Source organism: Sceloporus undulatus, chromosome 9 (assembly GCF_019175285.1).
Source record: "Sceloporus undulatus isolate JIND9_A2432 ecotype Alabama chromosome 9, SceUnd_v1.1, whole genome shotgun sequence".
In the NCBI taxonomy this organism is placed as follows: domain Eukaryota; kingdom Metazoa; phylum Chordata; class Lepidosauria; order Squamata; family Phrynosomatidae; genus Sceloporus; species Sceloporus undulatus.
In genome coordinates, this window is record NC_056530.1 from 35,673,954 (window position 1) to 35,696,536 (window position 22,583).

Below are 22,583 nucleotides of genomic sequence, written 5' to 3' on the forward strand. Positions count from 1 at the left end.
ATCTTAAGGACTTAGAAATGTTTGCTTTTAATAAGAATGTTGGTTTTGGAGTTGCCAAAATTGTGTTATTGGTATGGTGCAGCTGAAGAATCAACACAGGAAGAAATTACAGGGAAGAGATTTTGCTTTGAAAAAGCTGAGGTTATTGGGGTGTCTGAGTCTGGTGCAAAATGTTGCATGATCTGCTTAGGGAGGAGTAATAGATATTAGAAACTTGTATATGACCTGAATAGACTAGAAAGCTGGGCCAAAGCTAACAAAATGAAATTCAACACTGAGAAATGTAAGGTACTGCACTTAGGACAGAAAAATGAAATGCATAGATATAGGACGAGGGACATCTGGCTTAAGGAGATTTATACATGTGAAAGGGATCTAGAAGTCCAAGTAAACCACAAGTTGAACTAGAGTCAACAGTGTGATGTGGCATCTAAAAAGGCCAATGCAATTTTAGGCTGCATCAATAGAAGTATAGTGTCTACATCAAGAGAAGTAATAGTGCCATTCTATTCTGTTTTGGTCAGGCCCCAGCTGGAATACTGTGTCCAGTTCTGGGCACCACAATTCAAAAAGGACATTGAGAAGCTGGAGCATGTCCAAAGGAAGGTGACTAAAATGGTAAAGGATCTTGAAACCATGCCCTATGAGGAACGCCTTAGGAAGCTGGGGATGTTTAGCCTGGAGAAGAGAAGGTTAAGAGGTGATATGATAGCCCTGTTTAAATATTTGAAGGGATGTCATATTGAGGAGGGACCAAGCTTGTTTTCTGCTGCTCTAGAGAACAGGACACTGAGAAGTGGATGCAAGCTCCAGGAAAAGAGATTCCACCTCAACATTAGGAGGAACTTCCTGACAGTAAGGGCTGTTCGACAGTGTCTGTCGGGATGCTTTGATTGGGATTTCCTGTATGGCAGAATGGGGTTGGACTGGATGGCCCTTGTGGTCTCTTTCTACTCTATGATTCTATGATTCTGTCCGAAGTTTGGGGTGAGATTTCTGAAGCACCCAGGCTTGATGCTGGTGCCATATTCTTCACAGAGACAAACAGCGAAGCCGTGCGATAAGGAAGAAATAATTGAGCTGCAGCTGGTGACTCCAGAGCTCAAGCTGAGCTAGGGAGGATTTCCCTTTAGACCTGAAAAACAGTGACCTTTCTGCCATCCATCCAGAAAATGAGTCTTTTAGCATCCAAAGCTTCCTTCCTGTCATGGCTGGCCAATCCCTCAAATCTCTGGGAGAGCGTTAAATGGATAATGGCTCGGTTCCACAAGTGCAACAGAGTTTTCGCTTAGTATTTAAAACAGAGGGCTTGTGTCATGTGCACTGAATTTTGAGATGCATGCTTGCATTTTGAAACGCCTGTCATGGTTTGCATTACCTCTGCTGAAGGCCTGCCAGGGTTCAGCTTTCAACCAGTTGGTGGGATGAGAAGAAACATCATCATCGTAGTCATCATCATCATCATCGTCACTGCCAACTATTATTATTACTAATCTATTTATTTAGATTCTTTTATTATCTGTATATAGGATAAGATGGGGTAGAGAGCCATTGTGGTGTAGTCTGTTAGATTAGGATTTTGGGAGACTAGGGTTGCATCCACACTGGAGGAATAAACTGGTTTGGCACCGCTTTAAGTGTCTGCTCCGCTCTGGACCCCACAACATACTCCAACTCCCAGAATCCCATAGCCTTGAGCCAAGACTGGTGCCAAACCAGGTTATTTCTCCAGTGTGGATGCAGCCTTGGACTCAAGTCCCATTGGGTTCTGTTGGGCAAGTCACTCTCTTTCAACCTCGGAGGAAGGTAATAGCAAACCTCCCCTTGCAGGAAATTGGCAAGAAAACGGCATGCTAGCTTCACCTTAGTTGGGAATTACTTGAAGACACACAACAACAACAACAACAACAACAACAACAACAACAACAGGTCATTAGGGGTGGATAAAAATATTCAATAAATATTGGGTTTTTTGGGGTCAGTTTATTTGACTAAGATTGCTAGACTTATACGTGTGTATATATACAGTATTTAACATTTAGATTTTGCTCTTTTACCAAGAAATAATTTGAATGAATATGCAAGTTAACACACAAACTCAGGAACCTGAAGCCCAAGTGGATTTTCTTCATTTCTTCATTTTGTTTGCCAATATTTATAAAGTAAATATTTTCAAACATTTCAGAGCAGAGCAGGGTGATGAAATTTAAACTGCACACAAATTAGTTTTTTGTGGGTGTTCTAGAAGAGTTTTTTTCCTGATGTTTTGCTGGCATCTGTGGCTGGTATCTTCTGATACATAGCCCGAAAACCCCATAAAAAACTATGGATGCCAGCCGTGAAAGCCTTTGACTTCACATTGCACACAAATTCTGTCAAAAGTCCAAGAAATAGATGTTGAGTGGGATGAAATATTGGGCCCATACAGACAGGCCAAAATAAAGTTGCTTCGGGTCACTTTGGAGGTATGCTGTTTAAATGACCCATGCATCTTGAGAGCCTAGAAGTTGCACCAAAGCTGTGCTCCAGTCCTGAGGACTGGATCGTGGCTTTGGCATGGCTTCTGGCCTTTTAGGATGCATGCATCGTTTAAACAGCATACCTGCAAAATTACCCAAAGCAGCTTTGTTTTGGCCTTTCTGTATGGAACCATATTGACCAAATATAGCAGTGATGCCTTATTGTAATAATGGTCCTTAAAGCTAGGCATTTTTCCATCCCTGTTCTTGTATAAGGGTTCATTCCATCAGCTTTGATGTGTGTACATGTGCGTGTGTGTGTATGCACAGAACAATGTAGATCTGATAGTATCAGTAATCTGGAACCAGTGGCAGGGCTTAGCTGGGAGAGAGCCAGCTAAGTAAGAGAATCTGGCAGGCCATATCTGGTCCGTGGGAGTGGATGGTTTCCCCCTCTTTCTCTGAACTTTCCCCAGTATACCTGCATTGGTTAGAAGTGTTCCTGGTAGCCCTTTCACACTGCACAGTTATTGCACTATATGATTCCACTTTAACTGCCATGGCTGCAGCCTATGAAATCCTGTGAGTATACATTTTGTTTCCAGTGAATCACTTCATCCCTTGATATGCCCAAAGTATAACATCCTCAGTTTATGGGGAGGTGCCAGCCTGCAAGATATGACCCTCCATTCCATCTTAACTAAGAAGAGAAACAGCAAAATGCAGGCCTATGACTAACATCTTCAGGTTTTTCTCTCTCCTGTTTGGTTTGTAATGCCTTGCCTGATGAAGAAGCCAGTGGAGCTTTGAAAGCTCGCAACAAGTATATATTGTGCATTTTGGTTGGCCAATAGAGGTATCACTGTTTCGTGGTTTTTAAATTGGATATCCTCAATTTAGTCATTTTGGCTTCTAGGGAAAGTTCAGACCTAATATGCTCCTGGACCCTGCAGGTTTCCAGAGGATGCAGCTCAAGTGTGGTCATAGTGTTACATCTCATTACTGTTCAGTTAAGCTGAAGAGATGTCATATTGACCTGGTCTCAGAAGTGCAGGGATACCTGCGAAACTGCAGCCTCGGGTTCAGCTGTGCCATTGTCATGCTGGTCGTGTTCCTTCACCTCTTTCTCCCTTTCTCTTGCAACAAGAGTATTTCGTTTTGGCAGAATGGTAATTAGAAAGCCTGTTTGCATACTGGGAATTGTGTGCATGTGTGTGTGTGTGCTGCTATCCATGTTTGGATCTAAATGCCTCAAATCCCAAAAGGCTGTGGATTAGGAGAATGCTAGATGGGACCAGGATGGTAATTAAAGATTTGGATGTGCTGAGTTGGATTTAAATGGACTTGTTAATCTCGAGTGAGGGAGAATCGGGTCCCAATTTTTAATTTTTTAATTTTTGCATTGCCCAAACTCTTGCTGCACACATGCCTGTATTGAAGGGATGCCATACTGAGGATGGAGCAAGCTTGTTTTCTGCTGCTCCAAAAAATAGGACACATAACAATGGATTCAAATTACAGGAAAAGAGAGTCCACCTTAACGTTAGGAGAAAATTCCTGGCAGCAAGAGCTGTTGGACAGTGGAAGATGCTCCTTCAGGGATTTTGGTGAAGTCTCCTTCCTTGGAGGTCTTTAAACAGAGGCTGGATGGCCATCTGTTGGGGATGCTTTGATTGAGAGTTCCTGCATGGCAGAATGGGGTTGGACTGGATGGCCCTTGGGCTCTCTTCCAACTCTATGGTTCTAGGATTCTAAAATATTGTTTCACAGTGTTTTAAACATTTTAAAATCTTTCTAAACTGCATTTTGTTCTTTTAACATGCAGTTTGTTTTCATATTGCAATAACTGAATTCTGTTTTAAGGTACTGTTTTTTTTTAAAAAAAAATATTGTAAGCTGACCTGAGTCCCAGTTTTGGGGAAAGGGTGCAATGATGATGATGATGATGATGATGATGATGATGATGATGATGATGATGATGATGATGATGATGTCCCAACTCTTGGGGACAGACACTGGTCCTGTGTCGCACGGGGCAAGGTTTCTTTGCCGGCTCTCCTTCTGCCAGATGTGTCTCCTCTGTGGATCCTGATTGGGATGTAATCGCTGGGATCAAGAAGCAGAGCCAGCTGTTGCCGATCTGGCGGAGAGGATCATGGTGGGTGGGTGGGTGGACGCAAGCATTTTCCCTTCCTCTCCTTTGGCATCCTGGGGCCGGGAGCTTCAGCACCGTTTTGCACTTTCCAAACATTTTCTGGCCCTTCCTACCAGGAGTAGAGACAGAGGCACACCCACAGACAAAAGATGGGCTAGAGATCCCTAGTGTAACTAGGGATAGGTGGTGGTGGTGGTGGTGGAATAAGGCCATTCCCCTTTCTGATGAGAATCCTGCACCCTGAAATGAAATTTTCCTTTACTTCCCAAAGATCTAGCATTGCAGAGAGCGAAACTGTGAAAAACCTTTCCTACCTAGAGTTTTTCTATTCCCCATCGGCCCAAATGGACAGGCCAAAATAAAGTTGCTTCGGGTCACATTGGAGGGATGGTGTTTAAATGACACATGCATCTTAAGGGGCCAGAAGCTGTGCCAAAGCTGTGCTCCACTGCACTCAGTCCTTAGGACTGGAGCATGACTTTGGTGCGGCTTCTGGCCTCTTAGGACGCATGCATCATTTAAACAGCATACCTCCAAAGTGACCAAAGCAGCTTTATTTTGGCCTGTCTGTTTGGTTGCCATGTTTGCCTTCCCTTGGTCACTTTGGACGTTGTTGTTGTTGTGTGCCTTCAAGTTGTTTCTGACATAAGGAGAACATGTAATAGGGTTGTCTTAGCAAGATTTGTGCAGAGGAGGTTTGCCATTGCCTTCCCCTGAGGCTGAGAGTGTGTGACTTGCCCAAGGCCACCCAATGGGTTTCATGGCTGAACAGGGAGTCAAAACCTGGTCTCCAGAGGCATTGTCCGATGCTCAAACCACTGTGCCTTGCTGGCTCTCTTTTCTTTGGATGCCTAAACTCTGTTTCTAAATCCTGGATTGAATTTAAGTTAACCCTACAGCAAACTTGTCATGAAGTTTCTTGGCAAAGTTTCTTCACAGCAGGTTTGCTTTTGCCTTCCTCTGGGGCTGAGAGAGTACGATTTGCCCAACGCCAAATCAGGGATTTTCCATAGGTGAGCAAGCATTTGAACCCTCCTCTCTTGGGGTCTAACACTCAAACCAATGTCTCAAGACTAAATAGCCTTTCCTAGACTACAAATCTCAGGATTCCATGGAATAGAACCATGACAATTAAAACAGTATTCATAAAATCCTAGAGTTGGAAGAGAGCCTAAGGGCCACCCAGTCCAACCCCATTCTGCCATGCAGGAACTCTCAATCAAAGCATCCCCAACAAATGGCCATCCAGCCTCTCTTTAAAGACTTCCAAAGAAGGAGACTCCATCACTCTCCGAGGGAATGTCTTTCATGGTTTCCAGGCCCTTCACCATTTTAGTCCCCCTCCTTTGGACACGCTCCAGTTTCTCAATGTCCTTTTTGAATTGTGGTGCCCAGGATGTTGTTGGATTGCAGTTTCCTTCAGCCTAACCAACACATCCCATGGTGAGTAATACTGGGAGTTTCAGTCCAACAACATCTGGAAGGTCACATTATTCCTGCACCTGAAATAGCCCTAAATAAACTATTACCTTTAAACGAAAGGTTGGGGATGTAGACTTTAGCTCCCGGAATCTCCCAGCCAGCAGAGCTCTTCCCAACCCAAATATAAAGCAATTTTGATAAATTCTCCAAAAATGGACAGAAATGTCATCTTCCCCCCTATCTGCTCCAGCCAAATTAATCGTAGTTCCCAGCTTTGAAAAATAATACCTCTGGAATAAGCAAATGATAGAACCCTACTCAAGGGTCAAGTTTCAGGACCATGGATGACGCATGGGACACATTGCATTCTTTCCACAGATTCAGTATGTAAAAAGATCTTGTCGCACCTTTGAGACTAACTGAAAGAAAGAAGTTGGCAGCATGAGTTTTTGAAGACTTAAGTCTACTCTGTTGCTTAAAGCTTTGTGTTGTCCCCATAATGATTTCAGTAACTAAGAGCTCCTGGCTTGTGGTTTCTATTCCTCCACATGTTCTGTGTTTCACTAGGCCAGCCTTCCATGTTTTGCTCTCCAAAACTGTGGGGTTGGAAAGACCCAAAACAATACAGAGACATAAGAAAGTTGCCACATCACAGAGGTGGAGCCTTGGTCTGTTTAGCTTCCTACTGTCAAACACTGACCAGTGGTGAAACTCCAGGGTTTCCAAGAATGGCTTTTCCCCCAGCCCTTTCTAGCCATGCTGAGGGTTTACATGGGACCTAGAGTCATAGATTCGGAGTTGAATGGAGCCTCATGGGCCAGTGAGTCCATTCCATACTTTCTGCATGCAGTGCAAGTACTCTCCACTGATGTGAAGTCGAAGGCTTTCATGGTTGGCATCCATAGTTTTTTGTGGGTTTTTCGGGCTCTGTGGCCATGTTCTAGGAGGCCTCATAGCCCAAAAAAACCAGCATTCCACATTTTGCCAGCATCCTTTGAAGATGCCAGACACAGATGCTGGCGAAACGTCAGGAATAAACTCTTCTCGAACATGGCCACATCGCCCGAAAAACCCACCAAAAACTCCACTGACATGTTGTTCTGCAGTTCAACAAAGATGTCAGTCCTCATGATTCCAAAGAATCAAGATGAATTAAGGAAGAAATTAAGGCATTGCCTTACCTTTAGTCAGGCCACTGATCCTTGTATTATCTCCATTGGGGTGGGCAATTTGTGGCCCTCCAGGTGTTTTTGGACTGTCAACCCTAACTAGTGGTCAAAGTGATAAGAGTTGTACTCCAAAACCATTTGGAGAGCCACAGGTGTGCTACTCCAATCTATATTCACAGGTCATAGTTCTCTAGGTTTTTGCATGAGGGTGATTTCCCAGCTCTTACCACCAGAATCTCCTTCCTTAGAGGTCTTTAAACAGAGGCTGGATGGCCATCTGTCGGGGATGCTTTGATTTGGATTTCCTGCATGGTGAGGGTTGGACTGGATGGCCCTAGTGGTCTCTTCCAACTCTTCGATTCTATAATTCTATGATTAATAAGCACTTTTACCCATTTCACCCCTCCTGATCAAACTTGTCTTCAGTGTCCACTTTGTAGGGATCCTCTTGGTTCTTCCTTCATTTCACTCCAATTACATTCCATTTTAACAACATGTTCCCAAACACCCAGAAGATTTTCTGTAACAAAATATCCAAATATTCTGTTCCAACTTATTCTATCATCAGTTCCATTCATAGAATCTATTATTAAGCTATTACAATAAATATTTTAATCAGTTGTTATAGCTGGTTATAATACTGTATGATCTAGCTTCCCTCATCTCCATTCAATAAAATTTTCCAAGGGTTTATTCTTAACCACAGACAATACATACTTCAAGTCACTGGGAGAGTTTTATGCCTATTATACATTTCTTTCCTTACAATATTGCCAAACTAATTTCCAGTCTTCCTCCTTATATTTCAGTGATCTTGAATTGACATACAGTATAAGGATCCACGCTTTTAATCACAACTTGTGCTGTAAACATTTGGTTATTGTGTGTGCGATTTATTTTGTATTCCACCATGCTCCCTGTTTTCTGGCTAATTCTCGCTTTCGTTCTCTGCTCCGCTTCTCAGGGGGCCGGCTGCACTGCCCTGGTGGTGGCTGTAGTGGCAAGGAAACTGGAACTCACCAAAGCTGAGAAACACGTGCATAACTTCATGATGGACACACAACTCACCAAGCGGGTAAGTGGCTTGCCAGAGAGAGGTGAAGGCTTCCTTGAGAAAGAACACAAATCCCTTGAGAAAGAACCCAAAGAAGGATGTGTGAGTGGAACTTGTCGAGCCCATCCCAGGAATTTAGACGAACTTCATCCAAGGGGATTAAAAGAATTAGCAGAAGTGATCTCAGAGCCACTGGCAATAATATCTGAGCATTTCTGAAGAACAAGAGAAGTCCAGAGGCTTTGATTGTGAGTTCCTGCATGGCAGAGTGGGGTTGGACTGGATGGCCCTTGGGGTCTCTTCCAACTCTGTGCATCTATGTGCTCCATCTATGTGCTCCTAGCAGACTGGAGGAGGGAAATTTTTGTCCCCATCTTCAAAAAGGGGCAAAAAAGAGAACACAAATAATTACCGTATATACTCATGTATAAGCCGACCTCATGTATAAGTCGAGGGCAGTTTTTTGATCCAAAATCATGGATTTTGATATGACCCATGGATAAGTTGAGGGTCAAACACTGGAGGATATTAGAAAAGATTTAAAGGGGGAAAGAAAGCTCAACCTCCCTCCCTATATCTCCCTCTCTGGACCTCTCCCAAGCATCAGTCTCGGCATGGAAAAGGGGAGACAAACCTCAGTGCGCGCACACACTCTTCCCCTTACGAGAAGCATCTCCAAGGCTCGTAGTTTGCAAAAAAGAGGACAGACCTTTCTCTCTCTCTGCCTTTCATCCGCCAGGACTCCCAAGGATCAGGGCTTGCAAAAAAGAGGACAGACCTTTCTCTCTCTCTGCCTTTCATCCCCCAGGACTCCCAAGGATCAGGGCTTGCACACTACATGCTCCCAAGCCGACTGGAAGCTGACCGGGCATTTACACAAGTGCCAGCTTCCAGGCGCTCCAGCAGCGCAGCATTTATACATTGTACGCTGCCGGAGTGCCTTAAAGCTGGCTTCTGGCTGCTGCAAGGTGGAAAAGCCGGCTCTTTGCCCCAAAAAGGAGTGGCTCTTTGCCCCAATCTGGCTTCAGAAGGGACAGTCTGTTTTGCCCCTTAGACAGCAATTTTGTGATCACTCAAAGTCAACAATCATCAGATCACCTTTGTTTTTCAAACAGTCAATTCACAATTTTCAATCTTTCCAAAATATTGTTAATTAATTTCTTTAATCAAAATAGAGAATTTATCAGTCTCTGCTGATTCCTTCACCTTAGATAACAACTCTTCTTTCATAGTCCTTCTTCAGCTTCTGAGCATACTGGGAACGACTGGAGAGGAGTTGCAGTAGAATAATTCAGTACATGGTCACATCTGCAAAAACAGTATATGGTTTTAAACATGCTTTGGATACTTTGTGAGGGAGACGTATTTGTTTCCCCCCATTTTACTCTGTTTTGCTGTTCGTGTATCAATAAGGAATTCTATAGGCAGCTGTTATTTACTTTACCAGTTGTAGGTAGGGAGACATAGGAGTTTTATCACACGGGAGGCTAAGTGCCCAAAACTCATGCAGAAACTGGATTGAAATTCCAGGAATATCCCGCAAAAGTAGGATTGTTTTCAGACACATCGGTAGCATTGAGCATTAATTCAACATTAACCTGCACAGAAAGGCGACAAAATCGGAAAAGTTGATTTTGTCTACTTTCTGTGTGGGTTAATTTCAGATTAATGCTCAATGTGTCTGAAAACAATCCCGCTTTTGTGGATTTAAATCCCCTTTCTGCATGGGATTTGGCCGATTCCCTCCCATGTGATAAACTCCGCAATTATTCTAGGACCAGCTACAGTGGAATCCTGTTCTTTCCCAGCTCAAGCTTTATTGTATTGTTTACTGCTAACAGACTACTACAACCCACCACAAAAAGTCTTGTGTTTCTCCAGCCCTCTTTCATCATCCCTCCGGTGCCAATACTGCTAAAAATGTTCAAAGAAACTTCATTTTAAAAAGAGCTCCTTTGTCTGAGTTCCTCCCATGCTAATGTTTTGGTTCTCCCCCACCCTTAAATTTTAAGATGGGACTTTCAAACAGCTTGCATTGGGTGATAGAACATCTTTGTGATGTTGTATATCTCAAAATGACCAAAGCCCCCTTTGTGTAGTCAGCCTTATTTCACTGAACTTCATGGGCTGTCCATTTTTCAGATGACGCCAAGAGCCATGATGGATGGCTGATAGGATCTGACTTGCCCCAGCACTGATTGCATTTGTAGATGTATTTATGAGCGTGTTTTCAATTTCTGCAAAGGCCTTGGCCATAAACAGTAAAAGTTGGGCTACAATTTGACGTAGCCTTCATGGGTAATAAGAGTGGATAGACATGCTCTCTATGAATTTGTCTAGTCCATCTTTTCCCCAACCTAGGCAAGGGAAGTGAGTGGTCTCATGTCAGAAGAGCACTAAATCTGCTCCGGGGCTTAGTCCTAACTGGAAGAAGCTCTGTAGCACCTTGAAATGCTCCTTTAAAATTCAATCTGGAAGATTTGGTTAAAATGTAATGTTTTTAAAGAAAATGTTAAAAGAATAATTGAATAATTTAATTATTTGAATGATTAAAATATTTAAATTTCAAATTTAAAAACTCTGGGGGGTCTCCTTTCTTCGTCCTCCGAGCTTCATCTCACTGCCACCATCTCTTAGAGCATTTTAAAGAGATACAGGCCACAATGTTTCTGCCAAAATACAGGTGTTTGAGCAACAGTAGTGTCACCCTCCCTTAGGGTGTCACAGGTGTGGTCCGCAGCCCCCAAGTGACACCACTGGAATAGACTGCCTTGGAGGGTGGTGGAGTCTCTTTCTTTGGAGATATTTAAATAGAAATCGGACAGGGACCTTTCAGCGGTGCTTTAGTTGTGTAGAGAAGGTTAAGAGGTGACTTGATAGCCCTGTTTAAATATTTGAAGGGATGTCATATTGAGGAGGGAGCAAGCTTGTTTTCTGCTGCTCCAGAGACTAGGACCCAATGGAGCAATGGATGCAAGCTACAGGAAAAGAGATTCCACCTCAACATGAGGAGGAACTGTCCGACAGTGGAACACACTCCTCCCTTGGAGTGTAGTGGAGTCTCCTTCCTTAGAGGTCTTTAAACAGAGGCTGGATGGCCAACTGTCAGGGATGCTTTGATTGAGAGTTCCTGCATGGCAGAATGGGGTTGGACTGGATGGCCCTTGTGGTCTCTTCCAACTCTAGGATTCTATGATTCTATGTATTCCTACATGGCAGAGGGTTGGACTGGATTGCCCTTGTGCGTACTTCAAATTCTAAGATGCCATGGTTCTGTGTGGCCCTCCCAGTGTTGTCGGACTGCACCTCTCAGCATTTCATCCTCTGGGCTTTGCTGGGACTTGCAGTCCAATTACATTGGGAGAGCCACATGATTCCGACTCCTGTTCTATCTGTGATTGTCTCCCTTGATATTAGACCGATATTGCCTGATGCATATCCACCATAGATAGCAACGATTCCAATATAATTTCACTCATTATATTTCTGAGCTAAGATAGATGTGCCATCCTTGGAGCGGAAAAGACTCTCAGAAGAACTGCACACTGATTTATTTAATTTTTAATACTTTATTTTATTTTATTATTTTGCTGTAGCTCTTGCCTCTCCCCCTGTGGCCTGCTCTCCTCCTCCCATCAGCTTCATTATCTAAATTGCTTTCTCCTTGGTCTCTCCCGATCATTTTTCCTCCCTTCCTCATAGGAGCCTTTTTTTAGATGAGAGAGACAAAGCACAGCACAACCTGCCTCTTTGGGGCCAGTTTTGCAAGAGCTGCCAAGGTGTCAAAAAAAGTGTGAGCAGTGTTTGCTTGAAGCAGGAGGAAAACACACACATATATACACACATTCTGCATAAAAATCCAGGTAATAGCGAAGAACGCCTCTTTGGAACGGAGGTGGGATGTGTCCATCAAGGGAGCGCTGGAGCAAATTAACTTGTCTGGAGCTGTTTATTCCAAGGCCCTTCTCATGACAAGTTTCCCAACACTTTTCAATCTGTCTGAAGGTTGTGAAAATCTTTTTTCCCCTTCTGTGTGTGTTTGTCGGACGAGTGATGAGGAGACGATCTGTCTGGCAGGGTGGTGGCACCAATGCGTTAATAAGATTTTCCAGATACTGTATCTGGCCTGCAGAGCCTTTCCTGGCCAGTGTGTTTTATTTATGGATCTGTTTATTCAGCCTCGTTCAAAACCTGTGTCTCAATCCTAAAGCAGGGTGCGTACCATATATTCAACCCAAAATTTAGTGATGCAAATAGAACTGCAGAATGAATGCAAGACAGGATGGGGTCAAGATCTGGCATAAAAGAGATCCTATGGCAATCCATAGGAACCAAAAGTACCTACAGTCCGAAAGTATCATTTATGTCAGTCAGAAATTATCATTTTTGTATCCTGTCATTCAGAAGAACCAAGAAGGCCATCTCTTATATCAGTGATGGCGAACCTATGGCATGTGTGCCAGAGGTGGCAGTCAGAGCCCTCTCTGTGGGCACACATGCTTTCGCCCTAGCACAGAGTTTGCCAGAGTTTCTTACTAGAAAGCCAGAGGGACATGGCACTTTGCAATAAATAAGTGGGGTCTGGGTTGCAGTTTCAGCACTTGGTCTATTAAAGGTTCACCATCATTGTCCTATATCCTGGTCATAGAATCTAAAGATCTTAAAGTTGGAAGAGACCATAAGGGCCATCCAGTCCAACTCCCTTCTGCCATGCAGGAATTCACAACTAAACCACTCCTGAAAGATGTCCATTCAACCTCAAAGATGGAAGTCCACCGTCTTCCAAGGCAGTCTGTTCAACACTTCTTACAGTCAAAAAGTTCTTCCTAATGTTTAGGTGGAATCTCTTTTCTTCCCATTTCAATCATAGGTTCGTGTCCTAGTCTTGAGTGAGAAACCAAGCTGGCACCTGACAAGGGAAACTGGAAGTATAATCCAGTGGCAATCCGAACACAATCATGGGGTTTAACATTATTGCGTGATAGACCGCCACACACAATTTCAGGCAATGGGAAGCCAGTTCGAATGCAATCATGGGGTTTCACGTTATTGCGTGATGGACTGCCACACGCAAATTCGGGCAATGGCAAGCTATTTTTGGGCAATGGGAAGTCAGTTCGAATGCAATGAGCATTCACATAAATTCACTAAACTAGCGACTTTATGTGAATGCATTCTGGCCCCACTTTCTTTTCATTCGAAATTAAGAGAAATTCCTCCCATTTGATAAACTGCATTGTCTATGTGTTGTTAACTGCCTTAGCGTTGACCTCAACTCATGGCGACCCTGTGGATGAGACATCTCCAAAGACCCCTGCCTCCCACTACTTGGCTTACTGTATATACTCATGTATAAGTCTAGAAATTTGGGTCCAAAAAATGACCCAAAAAACCCTGAGTCGATTTATCCACAGGTCAATTTAAGTACCATATCTTAATTCTCATTTAAAAGAAGGAACCATTGCATGGTGAAAAGCAAGAGTACAATCTGTCCTGGAAGCACTGACCCCCTCTACTCTCTCATCCATCCAGCCTTAAGAGTGAGCAGAAAGAGCTATGTCTGCTGGAATTTTGTAAGTTCCTTGACATTGTTTTGCTTTGCTTCATCCTTTAGATCTTTTGCTATATGCCCCTAAGTTTTATCCCCGGTTCATAGCAAAATCCATAATTCTGGCCCCAAAACTTGCCCTCGACTTATACACTTATTGTCGGGTATATACTATATGTTTTGTAGATTCAGCCAATCCTCTCTTTCTAATATCCTACCAGCATATCTTCCAATGTAGATAGATAGATAGTCAACATCTGTATAATCCTACTGGACAGAATACTCAACTAAAATGGAGGGCAATACATTGGAGGCACTGGAAAAGTCCAATACAAGTGCAAAAGCCTGCAGTTCTTTGCATGTGAATTTGAACATACAGTCAGCTCTCCATATCCACAGATTCTTTATCCATAGATTCAGTCATCCAGGGTTTGGAGTGTGTGTGTGTGTGTGTGTATGTGTGTTTGTGTGTGTTCCAAAAACAAACCTTAATTTTGTCATTTTATATAAAGGAGACCATTCTACTATGCCATTTTACTTAATGGGAGTTGAGCATCCACGGATTTTGTTATCCACAGGAGGTCCTGGAACCAAACTCCAGCGTATACCAAGGGCTCACTGTTTGTTCATGCACATTGGATACTCTGTACTGAGCAGGGAGTGGGAATGGATGGCTTTTAAGATGCCTGCTGGTTCTAAAATCCTATGACTCTCAGCTTACAATTCTGCACACATGTTTGGGAGGACATTCCACCAAAGAGAGAGAGAGAGAGAGAGATTTGCCTTCCTGTCAACATGCATAGCGTTAGAACTGCCTGTGTGACTATAATAACATGGCGATCTGGATGAGGCATCAGTAAAGCATCACTCTGTGAGGCATTGCTCAGAAAACCAACAGCGAACAGGTGGCTGTGTGTAACTTAGCATCTGCTCCAGGCAAAATTAAACTCAATAAGCAATTGGCAAACCTAAGGCAGTTGCCTGGGGACCCATCCAAAAAGGTAACCCCCTCTTCATCTTTCCTAGTAGTTCATTTCCCCATTTTTTAAAAAAAAATATCAAATCACTAATTTTCTTTAGGAGTGTCCAAAGGAGCCCTTGTGAGTAAGAAGCGTGATTCATAGATGTCTTTTGTGTCCATGGAGCAACCAGATGTCTTTAGTTTCACAGAACTATGGGGAACTGTGAAAGGGAACTCTGTATGTTGAAGCTTGTTCTTTATCTCTCCCTTGAAATGGAGTGAGAAAAGGTGGAAGGGTGAGGAGATCGGAGTGAAAGAGAAAAGGAGATTGGCTGCTCCTCCTACATATTGTCAAGGGAGTCCATTTCTGGATACAGTGAAGGAGAGAGAATCAGTGTGGAAGAACCTGGTGTCAGTTTTCGTGGCAGAGAATTCATAGAATCATAGAGTTGGAAGAGACCCCAAGAAGGGCCATCCAGTCCAACCCCATTCTGCCATGCAGGAACTCTCAGTCAAAGCATCCCCGACAGATGGCCATCCAGCCTCTGTTTAAAGACCTTAGACAGAAATAAGGCTCTGTCTTAAGTCCAGAACTGGGAAGCCTGCATCCTTCTGAGGGATGTAATTCTTGGTTAATTTCATTCTTGAAGAAAGCGACGAGTAATTTTAGCCATTTTCTTCCTGCTGCAAGGCAGCCTTTGAAAACTGCAGTTATTATTGAAGGCAGACAACAACAACAGGTTACTGCATGTATGCAGTAACCAATGCAATAAAACCTGAGTTGGGAAAGAATGGGAGTGGGATTGTATTCTAGCCATCCTACTTTAGCCGTGTGTGCCTCCTTACAACAGGTACAGTAAATGATAGCTACCACTAGGATCCATTGCTGAGCATTTGTGAATAGCAAAACAGAGAGGAAAAAGGGGAAAGCAGATAAGCCGCCCTCACTAAAAATGGTATTGATGTATAGGTTTGGACACCCAAATTGAAAGCATAAGAAAATTGGAGATTGCGGAAAGAACATGGGTGCGTTTTGCAAGGTCTCCAGAAGGCTCAGCATGCTCCTGTTTATTTATTCAAGGCTTGCATGAGCTGATTGTTTAACTTCACATATACAGTGCACCTACATCATACAGGGTCACGCCATACGCAGCTTTCAGCTTACACTGAAAGACACGTGCTGGAAGAGGCAATGGGGCTTGCGCACATGGTATGTGGACTGCGCTGCACGCATGCACAAGTTCCATTGTTTTCAATGGGGCTTGAGCATACATTTCCATTATGCGCAGGGGGTCTGGAATGGACCCTCCACATAAGAAATGGGCCCACTGTACATATTGTTCTGGTGCTGAATTAAAAGTTTGTTGGAAAAATTTGCAGGAACCCATTTGTATTCCTCCCACATTCCTGCAGCCTCTGGTACCAAATTTTCTGCTAAAAAAGTAATGCCTACGAATGCATCTGCTTCATTAACTGAGATATACCTGTAGCGTCATCCATCTGCTCCTTAGAGAGCTGCTCTAAATGGACAACACCGGGCGATGGTCCAAGCCAGTATAAAGCATTGTCTCGGAGGGATGGCTCTCGAAGACAGGACTGCTTCTGATAGTCCTTGGCAAGAGTGAATGAAACTTGCAAATGTTTTAAATAAAGGGATAGCTAGAGCATCCAATGTAGAGATGAGATCTGCTATCACTCAATAACTGGTCATTTAGTTAAACCCAGCTCTGGTCTGGAGCCTGATTTCTGTCTGGTTGGGAGCGGACAAGGAGGAAAACCTGGCTCTCAGCTAGGCAGATAGACAGAAGGATAGGACTTGAAACCTGAAGCTGAGCTCTTATCTTTTTCTCTTGCAGATCAAAAACGCTGCCGCCAACGTTCTGCGGGAAACCTGGCTTATCTACAAACACACCAAGCTGCTAAAAAAGATTGACCACGCCAAAGTCCGGAAGCACCAGAGGAAGTTCCTCCAAGCCATTCACCAGTAAGTCAGGCTCTTTTCCCTTCTCCTTTGGCATTCTCTTCTCCATTGGCATCTTTACCCAAAAGCTCATAAGATGGCTGTGAAAGTTTAGCTGCTGGATCATGAGAGATGTGCTACCTTTCAGGGCAGTCAGTATGCATTCAGTGGACCAAAGGTACAGACTCATAGAAAGGCAGAGTTGGAAGAGACTCCCAAGGGCCATTTCATCCACCCACCCCCCCCCCCCCAAAAAAACATGCCTGAAAATATAAAAGTTTAGCTTCTGTTTTGCACCAACCCTCCCAAACATCACTTGTGGGCCAAAAATCAGCTAAAACTGATGACTAGAAGTGATACAATGCATCTCATGTGTCTGACTTAAGTACTGCTAGATGACTGTTGTTCATTTGTTCAAAATAAATAAATAAATAAATAAAGCAGCTAAGAGTGCTGAAGGGGAGGCAGATGTTAAGTGGGGCTCACCTGTGCATTTCAGCCTGGATCCCATCCACAGGGCTGGATTTTCAGGCAACCATTCAACTTGTCAAGATTCTGGTCTGGTTGGGCTGTGGGGTTTTACATGAAGAATTGAAAGGCAAGCAAACCAACCCAGAATGGGTGGGTGGGAGGGATGGGGCTCTCCATCTTTTCCTGCCAGCATGCCAAACGCCTCCGTCAGTTGCTTTTACCCCTTTTCCAGGTTAAGAGGCGTGAAGATGGAGCAGAGAAAACTCAGCGACCAAGCCAACACCCTGGTTGATCTTTCCAAGGTAAATTATCCCTCTTAAAACCTTCCCCTGCATTGTTCTTTCTTTCCTTCTTTCTAAAGACCAGAATTAGGAGATGAAAATTGAATCATAGAGTTGGAAGATACCCCAAGGGCCATCCAGTCCAACCCCCTTCTGCCATGCAGGAACTCTCAATCAAAGCATTCCTGACAGATGGTTATCCAGCCTCTGTTTAAAGACCTCCAAGGTGGGAGACTCCACTACACTCTGAGGGAGGAGTGTGTTTCACTGTCAAACAGCCTTTACAACCTCCTAATGTTGATGTGGAATCTCTTTTCCTGGAGCTTGCATCCATTGTTCCATGTTCTATTCTCTGGAGCAGCAGAAAGCAAGCTTTCTCCATCCTCAATGTGACACCAAATACTTATCATACCACCCCTTAACCGTCTCTTCTCCAGGCTAAACATTCCCAGCTTCCTAAGTATTTCCTCATAGGGCATGATTTCATTGGAGGTCTTTAAAAAGAGGCTGCATGGCCATCTGTCAGTGGTGCTTTGATTGTGAATTCCTGCATGGCAGAATGAGGTTGGACTGGATGGCCCTTGGGGTCTCTTCCAATTCTACGATTCTATGATTTTATGATTCAAAGGCATTGAATCTGCAAATCCCAGAATTCCATAAATTGATACCACTGCAGTCAAAATAGAAGCATAATACTATATGGTCACATCAAGAAAGGTGGTATTGCAGGATACTGTCTTCTGCAACACTCCAAAAAATATAAACAGGTATGTTGTGGGGAAGAAACTGACTACACACTGTGTTTGTCTCAGAACAGCCTGAGGCTGCTTTATCTGAGACACAATCACTCAGGGGAACACCAGCACAGACCAGTGACTCTTGGCCATATTGTCTCCAAACCTGCTTCCCCAAACAATTTTACTTATTTATATATTGCTTTATAATAGTTTTCAGCCAAAGTAAGGCAAATAGAAGTTCCCCTTTTACAGAACAAGTTATTTTAAACTTCAGCTAGCCTAGCATTATTGCAAAAACTGTCAGCAGTTTTGAAAGCCAAACAAAATGTCTTATTTCAGGCAAAGCACTCCACGTCAATGGTGTGGGTTTTTTTTTAAATGCTCACACATGTTTATCTTCTAGGTCTATAAGATCCTGGACTCTTACGCTACTGGAGAAATTGATTGTCATTTTTATTGTTGTAATCTGCTTTTATTCCTTGACTACTCTGCTTATGTCTTGTGGATGCATACCTGTGACCTCCCTGCTTGAGTCTTATCTATCTGGTGTGCAATCCTCCTCTCCTTCTCCTATCCTATATCTTTGCTAGCATAATTTCTAATGAGTCCTGCCAGTTTCAATTCGATCATCTTGGCTTCTTGGGGTATTTCAGGCTTGATCTGTTGAAGGACACATTTATTTATCCTCAGCACTCTTCTTCACCAACACATCTCAGATGAGCTGATTTCATCTGCTTTCTTCACTGTCAAGCTCTCACATCCGTACATAATGATGGGGAATACCACGGTTTGGGTGATTCTAACTTTAGTGCTCAATTGTATATCTTTACACTTTTAGGTCTTGTCTAGTTCTTTCATGGCTGCACTTCCCGTTCCTAGTCTTATTCTGATTTCTTGGCTGCAGTCTCCATTCTGATGAATGTTTGATCCACGGTCCAAGAAGTTTTTTAACTATATCAATTGCCTCATTTTCTAGTTTGAAGTTATGTAGGTCCACTCTGGTCACTATTTTTGTTTTCTTTATGTTCGGCAGCATCAAAGTTGAACAGGTAGGGTGATAAAGTGCAGCTGTGCCTGGCCCTTTTGCCAATTGGGAACCATTCTCATTCTCCATATTCTGTTATAACAGTGGCCTCTTCGTCCTAAGTGCAGATTTCTCATCAGGACTATCAAATGTAGTGGCACTTCCATCTCTTTCGGAGCATTCCATTGCTTTTTGTAATCAATACAGTAAAAGGCTTTGCTCTCGTCTATAAAGCACATGCTGATTTTCTTTTAGAACGGTGTTTTACCAGTATCCAAAGTTAACTTAAAAGTAGTGCTGTTTGCTTGCTTTTAAATCATCTGTATATGCTTATGTATATGTATATCGGTTATAGAGATTCAGAATCCCCACCACTTTAAAAGAGAAGTGATAACAGATGAAAATAATGTGAAAAGTAAATCACTCAAACCATCCATAACGTTGTTGCTTAACATTGAAAATAACAGGTTTTTAAACCATTGTCCAAGAAGATGCATACAATTGACCCTCTGTTTGTATGTGTTTTACAGCCATTGATTGAAAATGTTCCAAAAAATAATTCCCAAAAAGCCAACCTTGCTTTTGGGATATTCACCATTGTATATAAGAGACACCTTTCTGCTATACTATTGTAGGTATATATGGGACTTGAGCATCCATAGATTTTGGTATCTTGAAACCAAACTCCAGTGGATACAGAAGGCCTCCTGTGCTGTATAATAACCATTTTAGGGGCAAAGGATTCAGTTTCGACCAGTTATCTCCAAACTCTGGGTGAGGTAGATGGGACGTTTGGGAGGATTCAGGGATCTGGTGGATCCCATATGGGGTTCCCTGAGCCTTGGGTTGCCAGGCAACCTTGCAGAAGGAAGCAGTCAAGATTTTCCGCCTCCTCCTCTCTCCGTCTTTCTCTGATCAGACCTTGCTGAGGATGGCGATAATAATGAAGGGGAAGCAACATGCATTTACTGAACTGTACTCCCTTGTTTGCTTCCGTTGCATTTGAAACCTCTGCTTTACTTTGTCTCTGCGTGGAAAAGGAGGGAGTGTTTTTGCTTTCCAAATAACCTTGTCAAGCACAACTTGAAGCTTTGAGGTGGAGGCTTTTAGGCCACATCCTTTTAGGACCCCAACTGAGAAAGCTGGGAGGTCCTGATGTTGCATTCATTGCCTCTTAAAGCAGACATGACTGGGGTGGTTGTGGAAAGTGGGTTCAACACTTCCAATTTGATCAGGCTTACTTAACCTTTTAACCCTCCCCCTCATCTCTATGGTTTTCGCACCTAAATATATCCAGGGGTAGCCATGTCAGCTATACTGCAAAGTGCAATAACATCCAGAATCCACAAGAGAGCGATACTTTTTTGGGCCAACCAGAATGCACCAAATTGCACCAAATCCATGGTGCAAGCTTTTGAAGCTCCACCAGCTTTTCATAAGGTAAAGGTGTTAAAAATCATACAGGAGAAAGGAAATTATGATGATATTAAATTCACCCAAGGGACAAAGACAACCTGGACCTCAAAGAAAAACCCACATTATCTTTGAGTTGCGAATTGAATTTTATTTCCTGGACTTTATGACTCTGTCTCCCAGTATCCACAGGGCCAGAATATTCTGCCTGCTTGGATAGCTCTCTATCCTGAAAACAACAACGTCTTGACCAAATGCAGGACTGTGATTCTAACATCATCATAATTTCCTTTCTCCTGTATTAACACCGGGGAAGCTTCGAAAGCTTTCAGCATGCATTTTGTGCATTTTGGTTGGCACAATTAAGGTGTCACTGTTGTGTGGATTTTGGATGTTATTGTACTTACATCTAAATATGTTAGGCTGATTTTATTGTACCTCACCCTGACATCTGTGGATAGAAGGAAGTATATAAATATGTTAATGCATAAATTAAATGAATTTCATTTTGGGGCATCATGATTTGGGGCAAAATGTGGCCCTCGTGAGGTTCCTGTTTGGCCCTCTGAGCCTTCTCCGATGGCTACACCAAGTTCCCTGTTCCATCATAATTGGGCGGCTTCTCAGCTTTTATAAAGCTTTTCTCTGCCCCTTCTAAAATATTCACAAAAATCCACCAGGGATACCTTTATTGGCCAACCGAAATACACAATATACTTGTTGCAAGCTTTCGAAGCTCCGTGGGCTTCTTCATCAGGCAAGATGTTATAATCCAAAAAGGAGGGGGGAAAGCAATTGGAGATGTTAGTCAGATGCCTGCATGTTGTTTCAGTCCTTAGTAAAGATAGTACGCTGGGGAGGATATCTTTTGCAGGCTTCTAAATTATTGAAATGCTTTTTCCCAAGGCTTTTCCAAGACACAAGCAATTTATTATTATTATTAAGCTTTATTTATATAGCGCTGTAAATTTACACAGCATTGTACATAAAATCATTTAATTAGACAGTTCCCTGCCTTCATGCTTACAATCTAAGAAGACACGACACAAAAGGAGAAGGGAATGGTTGAGGGGAAGGGGATCAGGTCCAGCATTCTTCTCTCCCTCTGAGTCCTGGACCATGGCAGATGGACAGATGGAGGGACCTGTATCTTAAGGATAGGCCTTAATAGGAGCTTCTAGCTAGAATGCATTTTGGTGCCTGCCCCTTTTGCCCCACTACCAGGGTTGGACTGCAACTCTAGAGACCAGGGTTCGAATCCCAGGTCAGTTATAAAACCCGCTGGGTGATCTTGGGCATGTCACTCGCTCTCAGCCTCAGGGGAAGGCAATGGCAAACCTCCTCTGAACAAATCTTGCCAAGAAAAGCCTTCAATATCAAGGCTCCAGTCATAGAATCATAGAATCATCATAGAATCATAGAGTTGGAAGAGACCACAAGGGCCATCCAGTCCAACCCCATTCTGCCATGCAGGAAATCCAAATCAAAGCATCCCTGACAGATGGTCATCCAGCCTCCGTTTGAAGACCTCCAAGGAGGGAGTCTTGCTCTACCAAATCCTAGCAGCTGACTTGCTCTCCCAATTTCTGACAGCTGATATAAAGGAAAAATAAATCTCCAGCAACCAGTTCCTTTTCTGATCCCATAGCTGCTTAACCTCCCTCCCTCCATGCCTTTGCCCTCAGTACCTGCAGTGCTTAATGTTGCATTTCTTTTCTCAGGAGGTCTTTATTATTATTATTCTCCTTTTCTACAAAGGCAAATTTCCTTGGCAGGCATTGTAATATGTTCTGTGCTTATTAAACCCCTTGCTTCTATTCAGGCTTGCATAACGTTTCTGAACCCCCCCCCCCCCCCCCCCCCATGCCCCCTCTCTTTTTCTTCAACCTTTTGCAAAAACATTCACTCTTTTCCCTTTCTGGTATTCGT

At 43.2% G+C, this 22,583-nt stretch overlaps 1 protein-coding gene across 2 annotated transcripts in view; it reads left to right on the forward strand.

Annotated features, from left to right (window-relative positions):
- KCNN3 (potassium calcium-activated channel subfamily N member 3) overlaps positions 1 to 16,756 on the forward strand; it is a 114,856-nt gene extending 98,100 nt beyond the window's left edge. Inside the window, exons 5-6 of one of the 2 annotated variants that reach the window (XM_042441066.1) lie at positions 8,170 to 8,280; positions 16,625 to 16,756. In XM_042441066.1, coding sequence (XP_042297000.1) covers positions 8,170 to 8,280; positions 16,625 to 16,756 — 243 coding nt within the window. The remainder of the gene's footprint in view (positions 1 to 8,169; positions 8,281 to 16,624) is intronic. The other variant, XM_042441067.1, reaches the window with a different exon arrangement.
- The last annotated feature ends 5,827 nt before the right edge of the window (positions 16,757 to 22,583 follow it).